Source organism: Aspergillus karnatakaensis (assembly GCF_047715665.1).
Source record: "Aspergillus karnatakaensis strain CBS 102800 unplaced genomic scaffold BJY04scaffold_65, whole genome shotgun sequence".
NCBI classification, from domain to species: domain Eukaryota; kingdom Fungi; phylum Ascomycota; class Eurotiomycetes; order Eurotiales; family Aspergillaceae; genus Aspergillus; species Aspergillus karnatakaensis.
Window position 1 is genome coordinate 1 of NW_027395777.1, and position 26,045 is coordinate 26,045.

At 45.1% G+C, this 26,045-nt stretch overlaps 8 protein-coding genes across 8 annotated transcripts; 4 read left to right on the forward strand and 4 right to left on the reverse strand.

Moving 5' to 3' along the window:
• Window positions 1-5,461: 5,461 nt before the first annotated feature.
• Window positions 5,462-6,500, forward strand: BJY04DRAFT_199645 (TMEM14 family protein). Its single transcript, XM_073712801.1, has 3 exons — window positions 5,462-5,608; window positions 5,663-5,755; window positions 5,825-6,500. Exons 1-3 carry the CDS (start codon window positions 5,572-5,574, stop codon window positions 6,019-6,021), a joined length of 327 nt encoding a protein of 108 aa, XP_073566371.1. The 5' UTR covers window positions 5,462-5,571; the 3' UTR covers window positions 6,022-6,500.
• An 878-nt stretch (window positions 6,501-7,378) lies between these two features.
• Window positions 7,379-8,263, reverse strand: BJY04DRAFT_222894 (arginase family protein; the record flags this gene model as incomplete). The annotated part of the gene is made up of 1 exon (XM_073717534.1): window positions 7,379-8,263. The coding sequence occupies one exon, from the start codon at window positions 8,261-8,263 to the stop codon at window positions 7,379-7,381; it is 885 nt and encodes a 294-aa protein (XP_073566372.1).
• Window positions 8,264-9,274: 1,011 nt separating this feature from the next.
• Window positions 9,275-11,795, reverse strand: BJY04DRAFT_222895 (glycoside hydrolase family 95 protein; the record flags this gene model as incomplete). Its single annotated transcript, XM_073717535.1, has 3 exons — window positions 9,275-10,962; window positions 11,010-11,242; window positions 11,305-11,795. The coding sequence occupies 3 exons, from the start codon at window positions 11,793-11,795 to the stop codon at window positions 9,275-9,277; spliced, it is 2,412 nt and encodes an 803-aa protein (XP_073566373.1).
• Window positions 11,796-13,477: 1,682 nt separating this feature from the next.
• BJY04DRAFT_199648 (uncharacterized protein) lies at window positions 13,478-14,523 on the reverse strand. The gene is made up of 5 exons (XM_073712802.1): window positions 14,422-14,523; window positions 14,150-14,361; window positions 14,079-14,087; window positions 13,945-14,019; window positions 13,478-13,890 (listed from the first exon to the last, which is right to left on the reverse strand). The coding sequence occupies exons 1-5, from the start codon at window positions 14,442-14,444 to the stop codon at window positions 13,799-13,801; spliced, it is 411 nt and encodes a 136-aa protein (XP_073566374.1). The 5' UTR covers window positions 14,445-14,523; the 3' UTR covers window positions 13,478-13,798.
• A 202-nt stretch (window positions 14,524-14,725) lies between these two features.
• BJY04DRAFT_199650 (putative PHD finger domain protein) lies at window positions 14,726-18,685 on the forward strand. The gene is made up of 2 exons (XM_073712803.1): window positions 14,726-17,455; window positions 17,504-18,685. Exons 1-2 carry the CDS (start codon window positions 14,973-14,975, stop codon window positions 18,546-18,548), a joined length of 3,528 nt encoding a protein of 1,175 aa, XP_073566375.1. The 5' UTR covers window positions 14,726-14,972; the 3' UTR covers window positions 18,549-18,685.
• Window positions 18,686-18,877: 192 nt separating this feature from the next.
• Window positions 18,878-20,676, forward strand: BJY04DRAFT_140561 (RNA recognition motif domain-containing protein). The gene is made up of 4 exons (XM_073708672.1): window positions 18,878-19,210; window positions 19,292-19,424; window positions 19,492-19,838; window positions 19,896-20,676. The coding sequence occupies exons 1-4, from the start codon at window positions 19,174-19,176 to the stop codon at window positions 20,396-20,398; spliced, it is 1,020 nt and encodes a 339-aa protein (XP_073566376.1). The 5' UTR covers window positions 18,878-19,173; the 3' UTR covers window positions 20,399-20,676.
• A 963-nt stretch (window positions 20,677-21,639) lies between these two features.
• On the reverse strand, window positions 21,640-22,849 carry BJY04DRAFT_199653 (DPY30/SDC1 family protein). Its single transcript, XM_073712804.1, has 2 exons — window positions 22,282-22,849; window positions 21,640-22,177 (listed from the first exon to the last, which is right to left on the reverse strand). The coding sequence occupies exons 1-2, from the start codon at window positions 22,482-22,484 to the stop codon at window positions 22,072-22,074; spliced, it is 309 nt and encodes a 102-aa protein (XP_073566377.1). The 5' UTR covers window positions 22,485-22,849; the 3' UTR covers window positions 21,640-22,071.
• Window positions 22,850-23,124: 275 nt separating this feature from the next.
• BJY04DRAFT_231477 (fanconi-associated nuclease 1) lies at window positions 23,125-26,029 on the forward strand. Its single transcript, XM_073719544.1, has 3 exons — window positions 23,125-23,829; window positions 23,877-25,326; window positions 25,397-26,029. Exons 1-3 carry the CDS (start codon window positions 23,327-23,329, stop codon window positions 25,907-25,909), a joined length of 2,466 nt encoding a protein of 821 aa, XP_073566378.1. The 5' UTR covers window positions 23,125-23,326; the 3' UTR covers window positions 25,910-26,029.
• Window positions 26,030-26,045: the final 16 nt, after the last annotated feature.

Below are 26,045 nucleotides of genomic sequence, written 5' to 3' on the forward strand. Positions count from 1 at the left end.
TATAGGTTACCTATTTATTAATACTATTATTATAAATCATAACATACTAAAATATATTATATTAGATAGAGATATATTATTTATTATAAAATTCTAGAAATTAATTATAGATTAAATAGGGATTAAATTATAGATAACTATTATATATTAATTATAATTTAATAAATAAACTAAAAGAGTAAACTAAATTATTAAATAATATTTATAATATTATATAAACTATATATAGGATAACTAGGAAGAAAACTTACTAATAGCCTAATTTATATATAATAATTTAGTTTATAATATAACTAGTATGATATTATTTAAAGCTAATTATAAATATTACCTAAATATATATAAAGAATTAATATAAAAGGAGGTAGTAGCTAAGAAAGCTAGACTCTTTATAAATAGATTAAAAATAATTTAAACCTAATTATTAAGAGATCTAAAATTTACTAATATATAAATAATAATTTATTATAATAAAAAAAGATTTAAGAAACTAGATCTAGAGAAAAGGGGAAAGTCTTCTTCTTATAATAAAATATTAAGATAAAATAATTAAGTATAAAGCTAGATTATATTTACTTGGGACTATTTAAAATTAAGAAGTAATTAGAATTAATTAATTATTAATTAAAATTACTAGTTTTAATAAAATATATATACTTAGTTTTTTATATCTTATTATTAAAATTAGTATTTATTAATACTAAACTTACTAAATATAAAAAAATTAAAGAAATAAATAAAGTAGAATATAAAGTTAAAGAAATTCTAGATTATAAGTAAGTTAATAGTAAAATCTAATATCTAGTAAAGTAAAAAAATATAATATCTTTAAAAATATTTAGGAACTTATTAAGAACCTAATAAATTATTTGGGGAAGGTTTAGGAGTACTATTAGAAATCTTAAAAATAAAAAAGTTTATATTTTACTAGAATATTAGAGACTTGATTATTTGGGTTAAACTAGTTTAGTCTAAGATAATAGCTAGCTAAATAATTATAGCCTTATACTTATTAACTGGGTACTTAAGTTTAAAATAATTCTTAATAATTAAAGATTTATTTTTATCTAACTAATTTATTATTATTATATTATAATTTAATATCTTAGTACTATAATCCTTAAGGAATTTTTATTATTTCTAAAGATAAAGAATTTTTAATATTATCTTTTATATCTTTTAATTATATTTTAACTAGATATATTAAGTCTTCTTAAGCTTAAAAGTAAACCTTACCTTATTTTAACTAAGATTATTCTATTCTTTATTACTATAAAATTATTTCTTATATTTCTAACTATAATAAGTATATATAATTTATAATTCTAGCTTTTTAAGTCTATAATATAAGCAATGCCATGAATAAAATAATAGTTATAAGATTATTTAATAGGCGAACCTTTGAAAATAATTATATTAACCTATTAATAATATTCCTAATAATAGTTATACTTAGGAGGTATAGTAAGCTATCTTAAAAAGGAAAAGAAAGTTAGAACTTATAAGTATACAGGAAATCTATAATACTTATACTTTCTAGGATAAAAAATAAAAAGAGAAAGAGATAGTATTAAGAACCCAGCCAAGACAGTCTATATAGTAAAATAATACAGGCTAGTAATATTATAATAAGATAATGGTATCCCAGGATATTATTATTGGAAAAAAAATATTATTAACTATAAGAAATTATACTATTATAATATTTAGGCTCTTAATATATTAATTATCTTTAGTATTAAAATAGGCCTAAATAATACTAACAAGTATAAATAAATACTAATTATTATATAATAAAAGCTATCTAGCAAGATACTTATAAAGAAAAGTTATATATATATATATATATATATATATATATATATATTATAGTAAGGGACTAATAAAATAATATATTAGGATAGTACTTAGGTACTTAGTTAAGGACTACAGGAATAGTATACTAGAATAATATATTAGTAAAGGATATTTAAGAAATACTTATTACTATTATATCTAGTCTTACTTATTTTTTATAATTAATACTATACTGTTATTTAGAGTTACCTTTAAAATAATAATATATTTGTATAAATTACTTTATAGATATTTTATATATAAGATATTTAGCCTTATTTACTTTAACTAAACTTAACCTTAATTATAATTAGTCTTTATACTAGTTAGATAAGAAGCTATTTAAAAAAAGGATTAAATAAGTTAAGTTAAATATTACAAGCTTATAAAAGGTTACTAGGGTTAGGAAGACATAGAGAGGTCTATTCTTTTATAACACTAATATTATAAAGAATAAAAATACATAAAAGAAAAATAAGAGAGAAATATATTAATTCCTATATAAATTTATTAGCATGCCTTTGATAGTAATTAGGGATTAAAAAAAGAAAAAATACTTATTAATTCTTGATAATATAAATAAATATACTTCTAACTTATAAAAAAGCTATAAGAATATTCTAAGAATAAGAAGAAATAATTAGGTAGATAATATATTATACTAGGGAACTAAGAGTAAGAGAATACTTAAGTAATATACTTCTATATTTTAGTAATTAAAATAAATAAGCTCTTAATAACTTAATAAATAAAAAAACTAGAGGCTTATTTATATATATAAGCTAAGTAAAATAACTCTGATTAATAATATCTAAAATAGATTATATAAAGTAAAATAATTTATAAAGCTTAATATAACTAACATATACTACTATATCTAGATTAAAAAGGGAGAAGAATAGAAAACTATTTTGAAGATAAAATAAGGTTTTTATAAATATTAGGTTATGCTGTTCAGGCTAACTAATATACTAGTAATATTCTAATAATATATTAAAAAAGTACTCTAAAAGGTTTTACTAATATATATATATATATATATATATATATATATATAAATAATAATATTATTTACTTAGAAACCTTTAAGTAATATATACTAGATATATAAGAAATATTAGAAAAACTATAAAAGATAAATCTTAAATATAAACTTAAGAAATATAAGTTCTATATTAAAGAAATAGAATTCTTAGGGTACTAGATTACTAAGAATAGTATCTAAGTAAAAATATTTAAGGCTAAAATATATTAGGAATAGCTTATGCCTAAAAACCTTAAAGAACTATAATAACTTATTAGTTTACTAAAATACTACTAGTATTATATTAGATATATTTATATTATAGAACCTTTATTTAAGTTACTAAAAAAGGACATTCTATATAAATAAGTAAATAAATAATAAAAGGCTTTTAAGAAAGTTAAGGGAAAACTAACTAACCTACTAGTCTAGAAATAGTATAATCTTACTTAACTTATAATAGTAGAAGTAAATATATCTAACTATACTTTAAGAGCTATAATAACCTATATTAAGTATAATAAAAAGAAGTAATTAGTAGCTTTTTACTTAAAAAAGTTTATACTACTAGAAGTAAATTATAGAATTTATAATAAAAAATTACTAGCTATTATAATAATATTTAAATATTTAAAAGATTTACTTAAAAATATAAGGTATTAAGTTATAATTAAGTCTAACTATAAGAATCTAACTTACTTTATAATATTTAAAGGATTAATAAGAAGATAAGCTAAACTATTATTATAGTTTAATTATAAAATTATATATTATGAAAAAACTAAGAATATACAGGCATCTATACTTAGCTAAAGACTAGATTATAAAACTATAAGAAAAAGCCTAAAACTAGTAATTTTATAAGTAAATAAGGATAGAATACTAGGGAATAACTTAATAATCCTAGCTATAGTAATAGAGCTTAATAACCTAGAAATTATAGATAGGTTTAAGGAAATACTAAAGGATTGTAAGAGAATATAGCGGATCCTAGGAATATCTGGATTTTGGAGGTATTGGGCTAAGTTAATTAGTTAGAAGCCACTTGTTAAGCAGTTACTAAGTACTCGCCTGTAGTTAAAGTTAGGTCTTGTATTTATTCTATAATTTATTTTATCCCCTGTAAAATCCCCTCTAGTATTTTACTTGGTAGTGGTGGAGGATGCTTATAAACACCTTAAGAGATAAATAAGATATATAGGTTTTATCCTATATCTACAGGGACTAAGGCAGTAAAAATAATATTATAAGGGGTATGCTTTAATTGTCCAGATCCTTAAGGATAGTTTTATCTAATAATAGTAAGCTAGTAGTTACTAAGTACTTGGTAAGTACTTACTGCAGTATTTTTATCAGGATAATAGAGGTTCAAAGATACTATATTTCTTTATAACTGGCATGATATCCTTATAAAGAAGATCCTTAAGAAACTGGAAGTTAAGTACTATATGGCCCTGAATACCCCCTTTATAGTATTATATTAAAAAGTCATAGGGCAATTTATTAATATACCTAATATAGGGCTTGTATTCTTTATAAATATTCTAAAGTAATTAGTTAGTACTTAAGAAGTATTTAGGAATAATTTAAAATAGACTATATATATTTTTTATTTAAAAACTAGCTTGCAAGTTAGAAGTTAGTTAATACAGGCATGGCTATTCTTAAAGAAAGTCTTCTTTAACTAAAAGTAGTTATTAAGTAGTTAGTAATTAGTTATTAAATACTTAAAGATTATCTAGATACTTAAATATATTATACTTACTAAGGTTAGACTTTAGAATCTTAATCTCTCTCTATAATTATTAAATCTAGTACCATATATCTTTATTAATAGTAGTATAGTAATATAACTAGAGATTCTAATTTAAAAATTTATATATATAGATACTAGAGTATTTCCAAGTCTATTATTTAATTAAATAGTTAAGGAAGAGGCATTAAACTAGTTTTTAAGGCCTATGCTATTATTATTTTATATATTAGATCTTTAGTAATTAGCAAGTAGTTAGGAACTAGTTACTAAGTACTAGGATTACCTTATATATAAGCTATTCTATTTTACTTTATAAATACCCTTAGTATATATAAAAATATATATCTATATATAGAACTAGCTAGATACTCTAGTAAGTTATTAATATACTTAATCTTTAAAGTTAGAAAAGGATTACTTTTTAACTTTATTAATTAAATAAGACTATCCTAATTAGTAGTTAATAAGTAGTTACTAAGTACTTAATATAATTAAATACTAGTATATTAGATTCCTGCTCTAGGCTTAATTTAACTAGGTTATTAAACTTAAATAAATTATCTTAAGTATTTATAATAAGTAGTAATTAGCTAAAAACTAGTTATAAATTACTTATAATTTTAAATACTTTAAGAAATATAAGTAAAATTAAGTTTCTAAAAAATAAGTTTTAGAGAAAAGGAGCTCGCGTGTTATATTATTACTAATTAATAGTCTTGGCAGTTATGTGAAAGGGATAAGTATCACGCGGCCATGTTATTAAGGTGGCGTGACCTGTGTACACCAGCCACGAGGAACTAGGTAGGACCATCCCGCTGAGTAATCGGGTACCTGCAGACTAGAGCTTTACCGCATCAGGACTAGCACCACTCACCAGTCAGCTTCTTATGCATGGCGTGATGGAACTGGAAATTCATCACCACAACAATCTCCAGTCTTCACCCTCACTCTCACAATGGCCGAGCACCCTTCCTTCACCCTTGCTGTTCTCCGTGAGTACACCCTCCATTCTTTTTGTTTTGTTGTAACTAACCTATCAAATCCAGTCCCCGCCGGCGGCATTGCCGGCTACCTCCGCACCAAGTCCGCTCCCTCGCTGATCGCCGGTGTTGGACTCGGTGTTTCGTACGCTTATTCAGGTACAGTTTCTTCTCTCAATCTTTGTCCTTACTGCCAACCCAATTTACTGTTGACTAACAAACTAAAAGGCTACCTCCTCAAGCAAAACAAAGACTACGGCTCTGAGCTAGCCCTCGGAAACAGCGTGCTGCTACTCGGTTCTGCGGTGCCACGAATTATCAAGACGAAGGCGAGGGCGCCGATTCCTCTCTTTCTTGGTGCGAGTGGGCTGCTGGCTACGGTTTACTACTTTAGGAAGTTTAGGGAGTTTCGGTATGGGGTTTGAGTGAGGTTGTGCCTTGTTCTTTCGGTCTTGTCTAGGGACTTTGTATTATATGTAGTGCTTATTAGCTGTCCAATCTCCTCTCTTGACTTCTTCATTCAGGGTGCTCTTTACGAGTACCACTATTTCTATACTGTCTTCACGAAAATCCTGACCCCCGTCGACCCTGTCCTCGCCAACGCAGATTGATAATCATGCATGAACCCTACGTCACCCTCGTCAATCAGATACAGTTCCATTTTAGACATCCCCACCAAGCCGACGTTCGTGTCAAGGTCTTCAGCCTCGATGTTGTCGATGAGCTCGTTGATGTGGTGCAGGTAGGGACGTCCATCTGAGATCTCGCAGCCGTACTCGTGATTTTGAGCAAAGGCCATAGCTGCAAAGGCCGCGGTGAGGAGGGTCAAAGTGATCTTCATAAAGGAGAGGCTTGATTGAGTCGAGCGTGGTCTCTTTTTGCTGTTTTTTTCTTTCTTCGGAGATATATGTGTCCGATAGAGGGAGCTCACTTGACCTGCCCAGGTGCTAGAAGAAGATACACAAAAAATCCTCCACCCCAGTAACTGCCGATTATGTGCAACAACAGCAGTAAGAGGTAACGCTCAGCTCGACTATGCTTGCCCGACGGTTCTCGGTCCAGACTCGCATGGAGGATCAAAGTTAGGTATACTCGAAATAGATCTGACTTAAACTTCGACTCTTGACAAACCTAAAGAAAAAAAAAACCCCCCGAAAGCTTTAGTACCCTTGGCCATGATGTCAAAGGCTTCTGTCGGGTCCAGTAGCCCTATCTCCTTTTTATTTTGGACCTTAAAAGGCCCGGAGGTAGCATTGACATAGCCCTATAAAGCAGCAGAGCCAGCTGCCCCTATGTAGTGCAGACTATGGCTCTATAAGGGTAACAGCGGTAATTGAGTTAACCAGTATAACTTGTTGCTATTCATACTTATTTATGCTTGAATCTATCGTGCACCGAGGGGTAGGGTAGGTACGTTGGCGGTAGCATCAGCAGGCGAGGAAGTATCTACCACATAGTGGAAAAGGATATAGAAGATCAGTCTTGCATCCAGCTATATGCGACGCACCCCACATAGCTCGCATATGATATCTCCGAGCACTAGGAAAGATAGATCCGTATCAGAATCCTCAAGTCGCATAGTATCAGAGACCACTGGTACCTTGATAGAGCCATATCTCGCACTTTGCGGAGCCCAAACCTTGGCTGCTGGATATGGTACTATGAGCGTAAAGCTGCAGTATCTTTAGATGCTTTAATTAATTTATATATAAGTCGAAAGCGTTACAGCGGGTTAAGGTTGGTGTTTCTTACCTCACAAATGCTTCTTTGCAAGCTTTTGCGCTACGATTTTGCCAGAGCACCTGATTCCAGAAGAGACTCGACAAAGGCAGTAACTGCACGGACAGCGATATTGGCGATTTTATCCCCGTCACCCGCGTTAGGGTCAAAGGAGCACACCGTCAACGACCGAGGTACAGCCAATCGAGGAACCAACTCCATGCAGCGAATCAAGTCAGATTCAAACAAACCGCCAGGCGATGGGTAATCATTGACTTTCCCGTACGAGTCATCCAGGACATCAAGATCTAGATGCACCAAAGCGGGGCTGTAGTTCGCTCGTTCCAGCCGTGTCTTCAACTCAGCCGCAAAGTCCACCGGTTCCGCGGCATTTCCCCAGATAGCTTGCATGCCCGCATCGATAACACGTCGCTTCTGGAGTTCAGACTGGTCGCGCAGACCACAGTAGAGGAACCGGGTATAATCAAAGGGTTCGAACCCGAGGACAGTCTTCATCAATCCCTTCCAGCTTTCCCCACGGAGCATGGACAGCCCCATTGCATCAAAGTAGCCATTCTCGTTGACGTCGGGCGAGTCAAGGTCGTCGTGCGCGTCAAAGTAGATGAACGCTAGATCTCGGACTTGCAGCCCACATGCCACTGCTGCGCTGGACATGCAGTTTCCCGCAAGGATCAAGGGGAAGCTGTTGGTGGCCACGCAATCGTTCACGGCCCTGGAGATGCGCCGCAGGATTTCGAAGCTTCGCCCAATCTCCCCTTCGTATTCGTCCACCGGGGCGATCTCGATGAGTTTGACGGCGACGCCTAGACTTTGGATTTTCTGCGTGACTCCGGCGGACTGGATGCGGTGGGGGCCGTTGCCGACGCGGTGATCGCGGATCCCGACATGGTACGGCGAGAAGATGATGGTAATATCTTGAGCAGGCATGTTGATGATGTTGCAGAATGTGCTCTTGTTTCTTCTTTGATTGAAATAGCTTTCGAAGACTGTGGCTGATGACAAATGCTCAACAGTGACTTAACTGCTGCTGTGGATCCGGCCCATAGATTCTCGGGGCATATGTGGTGGGTCGAGCCAGTCAGTCCTACATCTGGAACCTTTTACCGTCCCAATAGTGCACCAGATCAGACGTGCTCTTAAAGATAGTGCGGATATATGCGCACATAGAGCTGTGCTCTAGCAGCCTGCATGGTCGGCGTTCTGTTTTAGGTACTTATGAATCAACTCAAATTCTGTCACAACGTAAAGGGAAGTCAGGGAGCCATTGTTAAACATTCTAGATCCATATTTGACTCTTATTTTATGTCCTGTGGGCAATCGATGCCATATTACTAGATTGTCTGTGAGATCTAGTAAAGGTTGAGGTTTTTTCATACCTACTATCTCTCTGGCCATTCGCAAGTACTAGTACCTAGTAGTCTGTCTTACAAGCTGCATAGTTTAAGCGAGCACCTCATTCTATTAGTAGAATCCCAAAGTACTTAAAGACTTTAGGTCTTGCTATCTTCTTGAGGAGTGACTCAACGAAAGTATTACATAGGGAAGAGCACGCTATCACCCACTTTGCTATGCACATTATGCCTTTCAAAGTCCCATGCCTCTGTAGAAGCCATGACAGGAGCAGGGTGCAAACTAGATGTCAGGACCTAATCAAACGGTAGCAACTTTCTATGCGTATGGTCCGTCAAATGAGAGCAATGCTGTTCTAGGGCTGACAGCTCAATTAGCCGGATCTACATACTAGACGCCACAAATATGTACTTGGGCAGAGGCACAATCTCCCTAATTGCCGATATCACGTAATCGGGGTTGGGAGCTTTTTTCTATCCAGGGATTGAATGGATTTGAATAATTCCCCGGAGTGCATAGGTAGATCTAGCTAGCTAGCCCTATGTTCATACCCCCCGAAGATCGAAGTAAATTGTAACTAAAGGACATCTACTTTCCAAGAGTAACAATATACTCGCTTCCCTTCCTGGTTTGCAACTCCCCCTTCACCACCTTCCCATTTATACGAACATTCTCACTCCCTTGCACCAATAACTTCAACTTCCCACCCCGCTCCGACCTCACAATCGCCTTCGTCAGCACACCACCCTCCCACTCCGCATCAACCACAAACCCTCCTCTCGCTTTCAACCCCTTCACACTTCCACTAGGAACTACCTCCGCCGGAAGCGCCGGCAATACATGCACAACCCCCCCATGACTCTGCAGCAGCAACTCCGTAATCCCACTCGTAACGCCAAAATTCCCATCAATCTGGAACGTCGCCCCCTTATCCGTATTCCAGAGATTATTCGTCGGATACAGGCTAAACCACTTCTCAATCTGCGCCCACGCGTCCGCGCCCCGATACAGCCGCGCGTACTGGTTTATAAACCACGCGTTGCTCCACCCTGTGCTTCCGGAGCCGTGCTCGTTGCGCTGGTCGAGGAGGACTTCAGCCGCTGTACTGAGTGTCTCGTTGAGGAGTGGAGAGAACTGCACGCCCGGATGCAGGCCGTAGAGCGGGGAGAGGTGGCGGTGGCCGAGAGCGCGGAGGTCGTAATCGAGTCTCCATTCTTGGATCTGGCCTTCGGCGCCAATGCGTGGCGGGGTGAGGGAGTTGAGGAGGGTTCTTGCTGCGACGACGTCCGGGTCTGTGTCTTTAATGTCTAGTTCCGCGGCGACCTCGAGGAGGTTGCTGAGGACTTCCCAGATGATTTGGTCGTCCATTGGGATGGCGATGTCCATTGCGGCTTCTTTGCCGGCGACGGTCCAGCCGTCGGGGACGTAGAAGGTGTTTTCGGGGGAGACGGAGGGGCCGGTTACTCGGTGGCCTTCGTACTCGAATGTGTAGCATTGGTAGAAGGAGGAGATGTCGAGGAGGTAGGGGTAGACTGTTTCGGAGAGGAGCTTCTTATCGCCTGAGTATCTGTAGTGGTCGACGAGGTGGGTTGCGAGCCAGGCTGCGCCCATGGGCCACATGCTTGAGGAGGTGTAATTGTCGACGGGGGCTGGGTCGCCCCAGAGGTCGAGGTTGTGGTGGATCACGATGCCGCTGCAGTTGTACATGTCCTTTGCGAGGGCTTGGGCGCGGGGATGGGCGACTTTGAAGAGATCGAAGAGCGGGTCTTGAGTCTCGATGATATTGGTTTGTCCCGATGGCCAGTAGTTCATCTCGGTGTTGATGTTGATGGTGTATTTGCCGCCCCAGGCTGCGGTGGTCTTGTTGTTCCAGATACCTTGCAGGTTTGCGGGGAGGTCGATGGCTTCTTTTGTGTTTCGGGACGAGGCGACGAGCATGTGTCGGCCGTAGTTCCATGTTAGGGTAGCGAGCTCGGGGTCGTCTAGCCCTGAGCGGGCCTTGGCGATGCGTTCGTCTGTGGGAAGGGTGCGGACTTCGTCGCTTGACTTTCCGAGATTGATAGAAGCACGGCTGAGGAGGCCAGATGAGTCTTTCAGTGCCTCGCTCTTTACCTTCTCAAAGCCCTTCTTGAGAGCATTGCTCAATTTGCGGTCAATCTCCCCGTCGATTGCACCTCGACCGGGATAGCGATAGTTTGTCTCCGCATCGAAGAAGACTTCAATCGTGGTAGCGCCAGTGATAGACAAGATTCCGTCGTCAGATGCCGCGAATTTGGCTAGACACATTAATTTAGGGTACTCGACATGTAGCGTGGACACTTACCTCCTTTCGCCCTAAACCTGGCTTGTCCAGTAAATAGAATCGGATTCTCATCCGTGGACTGTCCACTTGAGCCACTCAGTTCAATCAACCCCGTATCCTTAGAAGCTGAAGCTCGCAACGAAGTAATATCAGAAGCCCGAGAGAATGTAGCATTCAGACTCAAAGCACCCTTTTTGCTCGCCGTAAACCTCGCAGCAAGAACCTCGGCCGGGTAACTCGCAATATACTCCCGCCTGCCCAGCATACCATCAGCATCAACAGACACCGTACCATCCAGATAGAACAAATCACTTACGTATACTTAACCCCAGCAATCGTATACTCAATCCCCGAATCCCCAACCCTCGTATCCAACCACCTCCGATACCCCTCCACTTCCACTCCATCCTCACCATGCCCAAACCCAACCTCCAAATTCCCAAAATAGCTATAAGCCCGCATACTGTCCACGGGGTGATTCATCTCGCGCTGGATAAACTCCCCTGCCTCCGTGATATTGCCATCAAGAAGCAACTCGCGCGCCACAGGGAGTGCCGCAAGCGCATTCTCAGGCGTGCGATCCTGCAACGGACCAGACCAGATCGTGTTCTCGTTTATCGTGACAACGTCATCGAGACTCCCGTAGATGGTTGCTGCTAGTCTCCCGTTGCCGATGGGTAAGGACCCGTTTTCCCACTGTCCTGCTGGAGTTGGCGTTTTGTACCAGAGGTGTTGGGTTGGGTTGAATTTGGGGAATGCCAAAGCTCCTGGGAGGAGTCCGAGGAGGGGAAGCTGGTGGAGCTTCATTGTGTTGGGTGAGTGTTCTTCCCTTTGAGCAGGTGTCACCGTTTGAGTCGATTCAATTAGATTGTGATGTACTGCGGAGTCGAGAGAAGATCGTCGATACTTGTACTTTCTTCAAATGCCTGGCAAACCCAAAGTCCTTGCAGACTATTAGGCTATTTAGGAATCTATAAAGCATCGGATATTAGGGTATTTCGTCAGATCGTGGTATTTCCCCCCAGGCGACGCCGATGATGCGGGGAAATTAGGGCTGAGGCAGGCTATTGGTGGAGTAATCCGGGGTATGCAGATCAGGGCTTAGTTTGAATAAGGCGAGTCGTGTAAGGCAATACGAGACTGAGTCAGGGGAATTCATGTAGCGGGTAATTTGTCTTGAAATAGTTAAAGTCTTCATTTGTACTTGCCTGAGGATGGGTTGGGGTGATGGCATGTTGCAGTTGAACGAGGGGACCTTGTGCAGAATATGAATGCGCTTTCTGAATTGGTGGAAATGAGCTGGTCCGATGATGCTAGATTTGTGGTAGAATGATGTGAGTAGTAGTTAATCATTTTTTAGCCGACTAGGCAGGTCTGTAGAGTCGGAGTTCGCAAGTACAATCCAGACATTAGCATTGGAAACCTTCAGCCTGACAAGCCAAACACAGCATCGGAACCCGATACATGGAGAACGGTTCCTGGGGGGTAGCCATTGATGTTCACCATCGAGAACCTGAGAGTGATTTTGGAATCAATCTAGTACCAGACCTTCTTGATGAAGTCCTCAGCCGCTGTATAAGGAGAAGGTACTTAGGCCCAAGTCCATCGGGAGCCCTAAGATAGTCAGAGCACGAACGCTGCTTCCCCGAGACAATGCCACTCGCAAAGCAGGTGCGATGGGCTGGTTGCTCTTGCCTTGTCATAGCTTGGTCCCATTCGCTCCTTCCTACAATCTGCAACAAGTACTTCGAGGAAGCAACGATGGACGCGGGCGGCAGGTACCCCGGGCTCAACATCGCTCCTGCCTACTAGATACCGCTTCAAAAGGCAGGTACCATGGACTAAGGCTCCACGGCTGTACTTCCGAGTTCTCTACCGGTAGGTATAAGGTTGTTCGCAATCCTCCTGTATCGTCCTCGCTACAGGTCCAAGTAAACGTACGTCCAGAGATATAAAGTTCCTAGATTCTAGGAAGGTGTAGATACACAGGAGTAATATGCCGGAAAGAGACCTGGCAGGATAAGTTTGGTGGCAGACAATTTATCATATGTCCTATAGGAGATATAACAAGGCATACATTCAGCACCTCCGTTACCAGCTGAGGTAAGATAGATTCGCCTCGGTCAATTGTAGAAGGCTTCACTAGGGGATATCACCGCTTAGTGCTCCCATAAGTCAATTTTCTGATTGACATGATGCACATAGTGGCTGGCGTTGCTTGTCTGGCCAATCATATCCACCGTTTAAGCTCTATATATGACTCTGCAGTCCATAGGAATGGCCTTCCTGTGAGCAAAAACCCACCAAGCAATTGAAAAAGCGATGCAGTGGATGCAAGCGAGAGTCCGCTATACCTAGATCCATGGTAAATCCTATCGAAGGTCGCAGAGTAATTGCAAGGGACAGCTGATAGCCGCCCTGATGGGCGAGGGTCGCGAGAGAAACAACTTGGACGAATTGGATCGTTGGTAAATTATGTAGCAAAAGCAGCCGAGTAAAGCCAGAGAGCCTACTCTCTGCTCCCGTAATATTCATAAATCATCTCTAGATTGTCATGACTATCCATGTTGAACTACCGTGGGTATAATGTCATTCAAATGCCGATATTGACACACTGCAGCCGTTTTCGCAGCCTAGCATATTCCATCGACAATGCACGACATGACATTCAGTCGACCAGCAACCGATCAAGTTCTCCTCGACGGCCGAATTCTCATCAGCCATCAGAGACACGGTGTGTAGGCTCGAGCTATCACCAAAATTTCTACCCTTTGGCCTAGCCTTCCCTCGTTCAATGCCCTCATGTGCTATCAACCTCCTGGAATGGTCTCTCCCTGGCGCAGTGCAGTTACCTGTTTTCGGAGCTCGATGAAGAAGTCTTTGCCATTTGCCATTGTGTTGGCTATATATCCAAGTTTATTAGCACACCCCTCGGAAACATTTTAAATCGACATACGCTTCGACGCCCAGGGGCTACCACCACGGTTGTTCGCGTCTTTTCCCGGCGGTTTGTAGTAGAATGGCTTCGGGCCTGGGGTTGTTAATCAGTCATCTATCGCGAAATGGTGAATACAAGGATACGGCGCATACCTCCGGGTCCTGCAGAAAACGAGACATAATAAGTAAAGGTTCATAAGGCACAAATAATAGGAAGAGCATACCTCGTCTAAGAGCTGTCTTGGCCTCTGCGGCATTAAAGCCCCCCACTGGAATGTGCTGCTCCTGGTTCATGGTGTCCGCCCAACTAGTAGTATTCGACTGATTCGTGTTCTGCTGGCCTTCCCGGGGCCCGGCATGTGCGCTCATCGCTCGTGGATTCGAATGTCGCTGTCCGGATTGGCGGTTCTGATCGTAAGCACGGCCTCCGCGCCATCTGCAATCGAATCAGTGAGCGCGTGACACCATTACAGGTGTAAATAAGGATGGGACATACCGGTCATCAGGTGCGCCGCTCATGTTGTAGAACTAAGCGTCGGAGGTAAGCTTGACGCACGAGTCAACGTAGCTAGAGAATGCGACTAGTTGGCTGTCAAATAACTGTATGAGGAGAGAGCGGCGGCGCCGCATGAGGCTTGAGCCATTGACGTGGAGTGTTCCGATCCGTATTGGTATTACCGGTCACGCCTCAAAATTACCGGCGGAACTGACAGCTTGCTGCCTCAGGCAAATAGGCGCAGGTGATTTGGAGACAAGACAGACCTACGGCCTCCTTCAGCTCATCGCGCTCATTGATTCAACGATAGCGTTCAAGGCCTATCGCGCGTCGCACTCTCTATTATACCCTTCACAGACTGCAGACTATCAGCCACACTGACTCTGTCAGTCATGAGTGGCTTTCTCCATGAACTGAGCCGTGTTTTGCTGTGTCGTTCACCACATTGAAGCAGATTGCTGATAAGCAGTACCTGCTCATAACAACGCTCTTTTACCAAACCCACACAACAATCGCGAAACCCCTCATTCCGTTTGCGCAGCCCTGGCACAATGGCGCCCTATTCCTCCCCCAAAAACCGCTCATCCCCCGGTGGACCTTTAAAGAATGGCTCAAAGGCCCCTCTCCAAGATTCTGGCAACTCCGAAGCCCCTATCGTCGAAGGCCCTCCGATCAAGAAACGGAAATACGTCCCCGGTGGTCCAGGTGGTGGTGGAAGATACATTGAGATTGAGGTCAGGGAAACACCGAAGCCGAAGCCGAAACCCAAGCCGAAGCAACCCAAGATCAGCCCCATGAAAAGGAGGAATTCTTCTATTTCGCGCACTCGTCACCAGATGAAGGAAACAGACTCACCGTCACAGTCGACTCCATCGACTCAACTACCTGCGCCGCCTCCAGTCCATACTCCAACCACACCTCCGTCAACACGCCTAAGGAGGGAGAAGAGCCAGAATCAAGGACGGTTCGGGTCGTCGACGGCGGCCTCCTTGGCTCTGCAACAAGGGGATGGATATAAACCGAGAGAAGAACGGGGGTGGGAAGAGTTTCATCCGGAACTAGATATTGAGGCTAAGTTTGCGGTGTTTCCATCGACGGAGGTGGATCGTCCGCCACCGTCAGCACAGCTCGCCAATATCTTGTCTCCGAATGGGCTGGACAAGACAGACGATAACAGCCCCCTCGCCGAGCTGATTCGTGCTCATGCCAACGGCGCCGCTTCAACTCAGAAACGAAAACCAGGACGTCCTCCACGCCGCCCAGAAGCTATTTTACACGCCCTTGGCGTCTTCACCCCTCGGCCTAAAGTCATCCCTCCTCCAGGCCCGAATCCGCGAGAAAAGCTAACCCTCCCCAAACCCTCATTCCGCTTGAAAGACCCTTTTACCTTCTATGATCAGCCCGGTGTTGGTCAACAGAACTACGTTGATCGGACTATGGCTAGTGTTGGGTATCAGGAAAGCGACCTCTTCCTCCGTCACGACCGCCGCTTAATACGAATGCCCGAAGGTGCTCAAGAAGACGACCTTGATATAGCGAATCCTGTTATGAGCGAAGGGGAGGTCAACGCGGCAGTTGGTCGCGTCGAATACGATATGGATGAACAGGACGAGAAGTGGTTGGAGGAATACAATGCGAAGCGGCGTGAAGATCAGTTTGAGCCCATCAAGCCGGCTGTCTTCGAGATCACAATGACCAAGATTGAGAAAGAATGGCACAGCCTCGAAAAACGCATACCCAAACCAAACCCGAAACCACCTCAGACACAACGCCCTCGGTCGAGTTCGGCGGCTGCCGTTAACGGCGAAACCGCCGGGCCGGGTGAGGATCAGGATAGCAGATGCGCTATCTGCGATGATGGTGATTGCGAAAACGCGAACGCGATTGTCTTTTGTGACGGCTGCGATCTTGCTGTGCACCAAGAATGTTACGGCGTGCCATTTATTCCCGAAGGACAGTGGTTGTGTCGCAAATGCCAGCTGATTGGGAGAGGATCACCAAACTGCATCTTCTGCCCCAACACTGAAGGCGCTTTCAAGCAGACCACCTCTTCAAAGTGGTCGCACTTGCTCTGTGCAATCTGGATTCCGGAAGTCTCGATTGGGAACCCTTCTTTGATGGAACCTATCACCGATGTTGAAAAAGTGCCGCGGAGTCGCTGGAAGCTTCAGTGCTATATCTGTCGCCAAAAAATGGGTGCGTCAATTCAGTGCAGTAACAAGAGCTGTTATCAGGCATTCCATGTGACTTGTGCCCGAAGAGCACAACTATACCTCAAGATGAAATCCGGCCATGGAAATCTTGCTGTTACGGATTCGCACCTATTGAAGGCCTTTTGCGACAAGCATGTCCCGCCTGAGTGGCGCCGGGAACATGGCACGGACGCTGCTACGGCGGAGGCTGTTGAATATTACCGTAATACCATGCAGGGTCGACGGTGGGGAGATAGTCAAGCCGCGGCTCTATCATTAGAACCCACACACCCGCTTGGCGGCGATCTGGACGACGAAGATGGACAACGAATACACACGCCGCGCATCACTCTTACAGTTGGCGGTAACAAGCGGAAGCGCCCGAATGCTCCCCGCACAATCTGGAAATTACCCTCTGGCGCTCCCGTCATTCCTCAAGTCCTTCTAAACTCCGTAGTCGCTTCGCTTCAGCGCTTTGGTGTCCGGCAACGAAAGCAGTATGCCGAGGATGCCTGCAAATACTGGACCCTTAAGAGGGAGGCGAGGCGAGGTGCTGCCCTTCTGAAGCGGCTACAGTTGCAGTTAGAAACATTCTCTTCTATGGAAATGACCCGGAGGGATTACGCTGCCATGGGAGCGACGGGCAGCAAGCGATTACAACGGCGTATTGAGTTCGGTGACCGCTTATATCGCGACCTTGATCGGCTGAGGATGTTGTGCGATGAGGTCAAGAAGCGCGAGAAAGAGAAATTGAAGGACGCCGAGATGCTTCGCAGCATTGTCGACACTGTCTACTTCCCGATCTTCCCTCTGCTCTGGCCCATATTCGAGAAGGCGCAACTGTAAGTGATCCTTGTGCTCTCCTGATAATCATAGCTAACTGTGTTTAGACTGGACAGCAAGGGTATCTTTAGGCAGGGGCTTTTCGCGATCCGCACTAAGTTGGAGCAACGCTACTATTCTTCCGTATCGTCATTTTCAGCTCACCTAGCCACCGTCTTCACTTCAGAGATCGGGGTTCAACCGGCTGGCGATACTGCTGAGCTCCAAATGCAAATCAGCGGCCGCGCTCCAGAGCTCAGTCTTGAGCAACGGGAGAAACGGAAGATGGCGAAGCGTATCATTAAAGCCATTCAGCCGGCTCTAGAGGACGCAATTCGGAAAGAGAGCGAGCTGAACCGTCAGCCTTTTGAGCAGGAACTTAAAGATCTGGATGTAATGCTTGGGGATAGTGTTTCGTCCGGACGAGGCTCTGACATCGATATTGGGGAGCAGGCAGACGAAGAATCCTTGGAGAAGCCCGAGAATGTTGAGCTCGCTGACGGTGTCACCCCGATGGATGTAGACTCTGATTTTACGGCCAAGCCGGAGGTTCAAGGAGAATTCATTGCGCCAACAACGGAGGCGGCCGCTCTTGAAACGAATCACTCACACCCCCCTCCAGCCGCTGAAGGTCAAGTTGCTCAACAAGCTGTCGTTGAGGAGGTTGTCCCGGTTGAGGTTCCAGATGCCACTGATGCTATCTCTATTTCCGCTCCACCTGCAGGCGAAGCCCAGGCTTCGGCTGAAATGAACCCAGCAATCCCAGAACAAACAGCCAACGCCCCACAAGTGCCACTATCTCCACCACCCCTTCATGCTGACCAGCATCATCCTGTATCTCAGGGAGGCATCCAATGGTACATGCAGCCCTTCGATCCTATCGGTACAATGATTCACGAAGAACGTTGGACAGGGCGAGAGGTCATGCGCGGGCTAAGTGAGGAGCTGAGCGAATTGGATGAGGAGGAACTGAACGACCTGGTGGATGATGATGAGTTGGGAGATGGCGCTAACGGTGCTGATGCCTCTGCCAACGGAGCCCTGGACAACTCAGGCGGGGACCAGGGTGTGAAGATACATCGGACTCGGCGGCGATGGCGTGGCTTCAAGTAATGTTTGCTTTCTCGTAGTGCTTTAATACCTTATTCTACCTTCATGTCTTGAGTCGATCTATGGGTATGGGTGGCGGGCGTTCTGATTCTGCCAACCATTGCCGGGGCAGGTTTTTGATGTTCTTTTAGAGATAATTCCATGGGATTCCTATTTTCCTACTCCATAATACGTTGGTGAGTCTACTGTATTAGTATATTCAGAGCTGTCTGTTGTAGCCTGATGTTTCTGGCATCAATTGAGCCGCGTGGTCTGGAACTGCTGACTACACCGCCCGCAGGCTCTCCTTCTGTTGCTCCGGCCGACTTCTCCCTTCTTTCATCATCAACCAACCCTTCCTTCTCCCCTTCCTCCATCGCCTCTTCTCCCTCTCTTTCTTGTCTATTTCCCTTGTTTTCTCCCCTTAAACTTCCCCATCTAGCAGGTATCCTGCAACCTTTGTTTTTTACCCTCCCCAGTCTTGCATCTCAGAGGTAATTTCTCCCCGTGTTTGTGGCGGAATTTTCTGCCTCGCAAACAGCTTCGCGCTCCGTAACACCCTTTTTACGCGCGCTCCTTCCGTGTAGCCCGTGATTTATCCTGCTCGACCCTTCAGCTCATTCTCGATTTTCCCTCAGATACCGCCGCCATGTCTGCCGAATACGAGGAAAATGGCCGTTACGATGGTATGTAACTCGCCGTTGCCGCAGCAGCTGATCCTCGTCAATGCTGGGAGAAACACGACTAACTCATCTCACTATCAACAGACGAGCCTCGCTTTGCCCGCGACCGCAGCGCCTCTCCCCGTGGTGAGCCTCGCGCCGAGCGCACCCGTAGCCGTTCCCCAAACGGTCGCCCTGATGACCGTGAGCGCGAGCGTGATCGCGAGCCCCGCGAGCGGTATGTCGCCCTTTTCTCAGTGGGCACTACTATGTCGATCAAGCTGTGCTGACGGTTTTCCATACAGTAAACCCATCGATCCTCGCATGCAGCTTGATGACGAAGAAGGCGCCACCAACACCGGCTCGAACCTTTTCGTTACCGGAATTCACCCGCGTCTAACTGAAGCCGACATCTCCCGTCTTTTCGAGAAGTACGGTGATGTCGAGAACTGCTCCATCATGCTCGATCCTCACACTAAGGAGTCTCGTGGCTTCGGTTTCGTCAACATGGTGACTGCCGAGCAGGCAGACGCAGCCAAGGAGGGCTTGCAAGGTGAGGTTATTGAAGGCCGCACTCTAAGCATTGAGAAGGCTCGCCGTAGCCGCCCTAGAACCCCCACTCCCGGCAAATACTTCGGACCTCCTAAGCGCGGTATGTTTAGTCCCGAAAAATATTACAATCCATCTCCAGCTAACATGTGTCATTTAGAATTCGGCGGTGGTGGCCGCGGAGGTCGCCGTGGTGACCGTTACGATGACCGCCGTGGTGGCTATGGTGGTGGTGGTAACTGGCGCCGTGGTGGTGACGAGTATCGCTATGGCCGCTACGACTCTTACAGTGACCGTCGCGAGTACGGCGGTGGCGGTGGTGGTGGCCGCGAATACCGTGACTATGGTCGCCGTGATTATCGCGATGACTACGCCGGCGGTGGTGGTGGTGCCCCCGGTGGCAGCGGAGGTGGCAGTGGAGGATACCGCGGTGGTGCCGACCGCTACGCCTCTGGCGGCCGTGAAGAACGGTACGGTCGCGATGAACGCCGCGATGATCGTCGGGGTGACGAACGCCGTGGCTACTATGACCGTGATGCTAACCCTCCCAGTTATGGTGCTCCCTCCCGCGACCCTTACACCGGTGGTGGTGGTGGTGGTGGTAGTGGTGGTAGCCGCTCTTACGAGCCCCGTGGTGGCGATGATCGGTACGCCGGAAGGTAGGTCGACTTTCGCCAGCATATTCAGCAAACGCCTTCGTGCATAGGCAAAGTCGCCCGCAGTTCCGATTCCTCCATATGCTTCTTTTCTTCCCTCACTTCGTCCTTGTCCTTTTTCTGTACCCTTTGCTCCCTTTTCATGTCCCTCGGTATGGTTCTTTCCGCTTTTTATTCGGACGGCTCGATCCGGTCGGAATACTTTTCGACGGATCGACGCTTGGGCGTCATTTTTTGTTTTATTACGGGAGAAAAAGTCGTCATCGAATTCACAAATCCTGTTGAGCGAACTCCGGAACGTCGTCAGCTTTGCGGCCACTCGACTGGTTCCGTTCTTTGGACAAGACACGATAATCAGGGTCGACCCCCGTCAGACACGGGCTGATGTTTTCTATGTTATTTCGCTCGATACACCGGAATCTATGGCGGCAGGGAAGTGCAGGATTTTCTATTAACGTTGTAATTCCTCGGATTGTCGGATGGGTCAGCACTGCTACATTTCAGCTCTACCGGAAAATTGGTCGTTATCTCGCTAGTCAGCTTTTCGCCTTTGTTTCGTCTTATGCAACATTTTCTACGTAACGACTCGATTGTATCCGGCCAGAAGCACATAAACTGTCTCCAGGCCATCCACACACCCATGCATGTCACTCTTCCTCGCCCTCATTCATCATCATCAATCAATCAATCAAGCAGACATGGAGTCAGGCCGTTACTCGCCAGTCCGCCATTCGTTGTTTGTGCCTGTAGTACCAACCAGTGTGAGGACAGCCGTATCGCCCTGGAACGATTTTCAAGACAAGCTCAACGTAATCCGAAGTCAAATATCATCAACAATTGCTCTTCATCGCTACCTTCCTCTTCAACCATGGCGATTGGGCTTACTCGGTAAGGTAGGTTCGACGGTGTGCTGACGAAGTGCAAATTTAGGCAGGCTCTTCTCTGGCCCATATTGAACTGAGGCTTGGTTGTATATCCTACCTCTACTACTGTCACCGATTGAAAACACTTGATTGGCCGTGAATGGTAATATGACTCCTGGGGATGCTAATGTGAAGTTTAGGCCTTTCTCTCACAGTCAGGGAATACCTAGCCGCCATCCTTTACTTTGAAGTAATCGCCGCTCCAAAGACTACATTTATGTATGAAAGAGCAACCGCCAGCATCAAATAATGCTGCCAAGAAACTGCAATACTGTTCTCTGTTTCGCACTGCATGAGTCCTTGCACTGCGTTCAAGTTGCCTCAGGGTCGATTCATGTCTTCTAGGTCTAAAGCTAGAAATCAAGCAGCTGATCAAGTTGCACTTTGTAGATTGTATGCTGTCAATCTCTCCGGTAACCTCCAACTTCAGACGACTGTGCTCCGACGTACAAGGACATTTACCGGGGCTATCCTTTGCACTCTAGCATGCCGCCTTAGCTCTTTTCGGCCTGGTTGATTGACCAGCGGAAGGCTCACGGGCAATCCCATTCGGTGGAAGCGCAGTAACGCACAGAACACCCAAGAGACATACGGGTACAAACTCTAAGCGAGAGAGGTGGGTAACTACCACGGTTCAATCCTCTGGCATCCCGCCGACCTTTGCTTAAGCCGCTTTGGCCTAGACGTAGATCCGTCCTAACCAATTGCCCCTTGCCACAAGCAAAGGGCGTATCGCAGATCCAATAAGCCATGCTGCTCAAGACTCCGGCGCCTTCCCAGACTGCGCCTGCGCCTGTAGACCTTCGACCTCATTGCTCTTCTGAATGAGGTATTCGCCTAGGACACGGAGGGGGTTCGGTGGTCTGTCGAAGCTCGTTAGCTATCTTCCTTCATAAATCTGTTTGTGCCATGCACAGCCCGGTCGAATGCATCATTAAGAACTACAGCCGAAGGGAAATCAACATACTGCTCCTTCGTAACGCTCTTCATTCCCTCTAGCAAATATGGGACGATCTTCTCGTTCATGTACACCCGCGCTGGGGCGCCGCCTGGGCGAACAGGGGGCGCGTTTGCGGCAGAGGCAGCTGCGGAGGCGGAGGCGAGAGGGTCTGCGATGGGTGTTTGCGCTGCGCCGGGGGTTGGGGCGTTTGTTGTGAGGTCGTGGGCCATTGTCTGGTATAAGTGAGGGTGGGGGTGTATATGTGGATAGGATACTGGAGGTGTGTAAGTTGGTGTTGGTGTTGAGGTTTGGTGGTGTATAGGTAGAGGGAGATGGATGTCTTGAGGTTGGTGTGAGGGCGGTTGTGTTTGTGGTAGTATTTGTGGGGGTTGGCTCGTAGTGGGAAGTGGAAGGCTGTTTGTGGGATTCGGCGTAGGATCTGGAGGGTGGGTCTATATATTGAGTTTATAAGCCTCTAGGCGCTGAAATTGAGTGTTTTGGAGAAACAATGGGTTGAAGGAAGGGTGGTTAAATCAGTGAACTCAGGTGGATATCGCTGGCAGTATTTGAGAATGTGAAGGCGGAGAAGATGGCGGCGAGGGTGAGGGTATAGAGAGAGCGTAATTAATGACTTACTGGGCGTTCGTCTGCCATGTTTATAATCGTCCTATTTATAACTGTGGGCTGGATGCTTTTGGATGTTTTAAATGTCTGAAAAAGGAGAAATATCAAAGTGTTTGCGCTTGTCAGCGTGGTGCTTTCCCCTCATGCAGCCATGCTTAAGTGGTCAGGTGACCTCGTGTATCCCCGACACGTGCTCACGCATCGCTTCACGCTTTTCGATCTCGAGAGTCAGGCTGAGGCAGCGACGAGGATTAAAGGCTGCAAGTTTTGGTATCTTCTCTTTCTCTTCTTGCTTCTGTATGAGCCCCTTGATTAGACCGCATCTTTCTTTTCACCTGTAGATTTTGGACCCAATGTCCTTGACTCGAGTCACGAATATATATCGATAACGGGCGACTGCAGATGCAATTTGAGAGTTAGATCGCCACTCCACACTCGCCCCCGCAGCATGTCCCTTTTGGATTATTGGGATACGAAACGTACATCCACGAAGCGACGAAAAGTCTCAGCTGAAGCTTCGACGCCCGAAACGAAATCTGGACGGGAGAGCGCGAAAGCCACCGAAGATTCCCCTTCAGACGAGAGCCCCGGCGTGAAAACCGAGGCTTCCACGCCATTCATAGCCCTTGACGAAGCGCCGCTGAAGAACGACGGTGATGCGATCCCAAATAGCCAAACGGACCTCGAGTCCTCCCTTCCCACCGTCGATGCCGATGCCAAAGCGATAGAGGAGTACGAATTGTCGCAGAAGCTTGAAGATGAGGAGGAGGAGTTATCCTTGCAGGAACGAATGCAGAATGGAAAATGGCGAAAAGGAAAGAGTTCAATATATGTGGATGCCTTCAATCTCGCGCTAGACACGGTGTTGTCCGAGGAGGCGCATCTGTTCTGCGAAACAGAGATGGAGGTATTCCGTTATTGGAGGGAGTTGTCGTATGAGTCGCAGTACCTGTATGTCACTGCGACTGTCGTCTTGAGTTTCGATTGACTTGTGCTAGATATGTTCGCCTCTTCCTGCGCAAGACCTCCGCTTGGCATCGAGTCAATAAGCTGGGTTATTACTCGGATATCGCCGAGATACCACAAGTTGTGGCGGATCTACAAAAGACTCGAGATCTATCTACGTCTGACGCCTCGGATGACGAGAGCTCCTCAGACACCCCGTCCTCATCCGATCTGGGCTTGAGTGGGGAGTTTCGCTTCGCCGATACGGTTGATCTGATCACAACTGTTGAAGAAGCTTCATCACTACTACTGCTCGACGAACTAAAGGTCCTTGCGAAAGAGGCTAAAGTCCAAGGGAAGAGCAAACAAGACCTGATTACAGCTTTGCACAAGTCTAACCAGCAGCAAACGGGTTTAGGATGGAAGAATAATTCTGGCCTTAGCCGGGAGGAGCAATTTGTCAACAAGGTCTTGGATTACACAGGGGACTGCATACGGCTGGCTTCCGGCCCTCTTGCTCTCTTCGAGCGAGTCCATCTTGTCTTCTACCGATCCACGGAGTGGACGGAGAAATCACTTACCACTATTATCCTTGCAAAGATATCCCGCCGCAACTTCCCAGAATACGTTGTCTGCCGCTCGGACTCAATATTTCCCTCAAGAGAGATCCTCCTAGAATTCGAAACCGCTCTCCGAACCCAATTCCGCATTGACAACGTCCTGGAATTCAACGGAACACCCACAAGAGAACGCTTGGAAGAAATTAAAGACCTCGCATATAAAGTGTACCCGCGATGGCGCACCCTCCTCGGACAGGAGCAACAAAAAGAAGACACCATCTACGAGACTGGAGAGGGCGCTTACCTCCGCCGCTTTTCGCCAGCCTGGGTATACACTCGAATTATCCACAAGGGGCTCTACCCCCTAGGTCGCTTTAAAGAGTATAAGGAAGAGTATAGAATTCTCTCTGAGCTTCTAGCCCAGCGCCTATTCCATCCCGCGCGACGCGGCGCATGGTACCAGCGCAAAGCCCTCTTAGAAGAACACTACATGTATAACCTCACCCCCTTCGAAAACCGCAATGAAGAAGCTCAAAAGAAACACTGGAAGCGAATCGCCTTGCGAACATGCGAAGAGGGCCTCGAAGACCCCTCCTGCCACTTGATCTACCATTACGACCTGCAGAAAAGGATTCATAAACTTGAAAAGGCACTCAAAGTAGTGAAGCGAGAACAGCATGACTTCGGACACGTCGCGCTCGCAAAACCAGAAGAACGGACGGTCGAAGGTATCCAGATTGAGCGAGAAGATTCCCCTATCCGGAACGGGCCTGTCAATCCTAACCCGGATGATATGTACACACCCCGACGCAGCGGCCCAACCATCTGGATTGACGAACACGAAGACGGCGCCGAGTGCCGCGTCGAAGCCATGTGTCTAAGCTGGTATAGAAGTCAGGGCTGGAAGGGGTATCACTCTGAAGGCGGCATTATTCGAACCCTAGTACGTACCCTGGTCACACCTGTACACTAACTGCACGCATATACAATATACTAACTACAAAACCAACCAGTTCGGCCTCCTCTTCTACGACATCCTCTTCACCTACATCCCCAACGTCTTCCAATCCCCCTTCCAAACCTGCCCTCTAGACCTGCACACAGACACCTTCTACCCCACCCGCGCATCGCTCATCAACCACCGCCTCGCCCTCCTCACGCAGCCCGGCGCCGCTGAATCCCTCCTCTCCACAATCCACAACACCTATTCCCCGTCCCAACCCTGCGCAATCGGTATAGACTGGTCCTTTCCTCTCTCCGACCTTGTTGAAATCGTGCAGTGTTTCAAGGGTGAGGCGCTGAGTGCTATATGCAGGATCATGGCGCAGGAGTATCAGGCGAGGTCGGGCGGCGTGCCGGATTTGGTTATCTGGAGCGTGGAGAAGCAGGAGGTGAGGTTTGTGGAGGTCAAGAGTGTGAATGATCGGTTGAGTGATAATCAGCGGCTTTGGATTCATGTGCTTCTTGGGGCCGGGGTGAGGGTTGAGCTTTGTAGTGCTGTTGCGAGGGAGGTTAGGAAGGGGTGAGACTCAATATCTGTGACACTGTTAGGGGCGTTGGGGGAGTCGTTGTATATAGGATTGTATATGAGTAGGCGTTTATGTGGATGTCGACTTGGAAGGAGGGACATACGATTAGAGAATATGGTAGTCTTGGATCACA

Bases quoted from the DNA above. Each gene is read 5' to 3' on its own strand.
- BJY04DRAFT_199653 (XM_073712804.1), bottom strand. From the start codon at position 22,484: ATGGCCCACGACCTCACAACAAACGCCCCAACCCCCGGCGCAGCGCAA. The intron at 22,178-22,281 runs GTATGTTGATTT...GAGCTTCGACAG, and splicing joins AAGAGCGTTACGAAGGAGCA to ACCACCGAACCCCCTCCGTG.
- BJY04DRAFT_199650 (XM_073712803.1), top strand. From the start codon at position 14,973: ATGGCGCCCTATTCCTCCCCCAAAAACCGCTCATCCCCCGGTGGACCT. The intron at 17,456-17,503 runs GTAAGTGATCCT...AACTGTGTTTAG, and splicing joins ATATTCGAGAAGGCGCAACT to ACTGGACAGCAAGGGTATCT.
- BJY04DRAFT_199648 (XM_073712802.1), bottom strand. From the start codon at position 14,444: ATGAGCGGCGCACCTGATGACCG. The intron at 14,362-14,421 runs GTATGTCCCATC...ATTCGATTGCAG, and splicing joins AGCGGCGCACCTGATGACCG to ATGGCGCGGAGGCCGTGCTT. The intron at 13,891-13,944 runs GTATGTCGATTT...TTGGATATATAG, and splicing joins TAGCCCCTGGGCGTCGAAGC to CCAACACAATGGCAAATGGC.
- BJY04DRAFT_140561 (XM_073708672.1), top strand. From the start codon at position 19,174: ATGTCTGCCGAATACGAGGAAAATGGCCGTTACGATG. The intron at 19,425-19,491 runs GTATGTCGCCCT...TTTTCCATACAG, and splicing joins GATCGCGAGCCCCGCGAGCG to TAAACCCATCGATCCTCGCA. The intron at 19,839-19,895 runs GTATGTTTAGTC...TGTGTCATTTAG, and splicing joins CTTCGGACCTCCTAAGCGCG to AATTCGGCGGTGGTGGCCGC.
- BJY04DRAFT_231477 (XM_073719544.1), top strand. From the start codon at position 23,327: ATGTCCCTTTTGGATTATTGGGATACGAAACGTACATCCACGAAGCGA. The intron at 23,830-23,876 runs GTATGTCACTGC...GACTTGTGCTAG, and splicing joins TCGTATGAGTCGCAGTACCT to ATATGTTCGCCTCTTCCTGC. The intron at 25,327-25,396 runs GTACGTACCCTG...AAAACCAACCAG, and splicing joins GCGGCATTATTCGAACCCTA to TTCGGCCTCCTCTTCTACGA.
- BJY04DRAFT_199645 (XM_073712801.1), top strand. From the start codon at position 5,572: ATGGCCGAGCACCCTTCCTTCACCCTTGCTGTTCTCC. The intron at 5,609-5,662 runs GTGAGTACACCC...TATCAAATCCAG, and splicing joins CTTCACCCTTGCTGTTCTCC to TCCCCGCCGGCGGCATTGCC. The intron at 5,756-5,824 runs GTACAGTTTCTT...ACAAACTAAAAG, and splicing joins TGTTTCGTACGCTTATTCAG to GCTACCTCCTCAAGCAAAAC.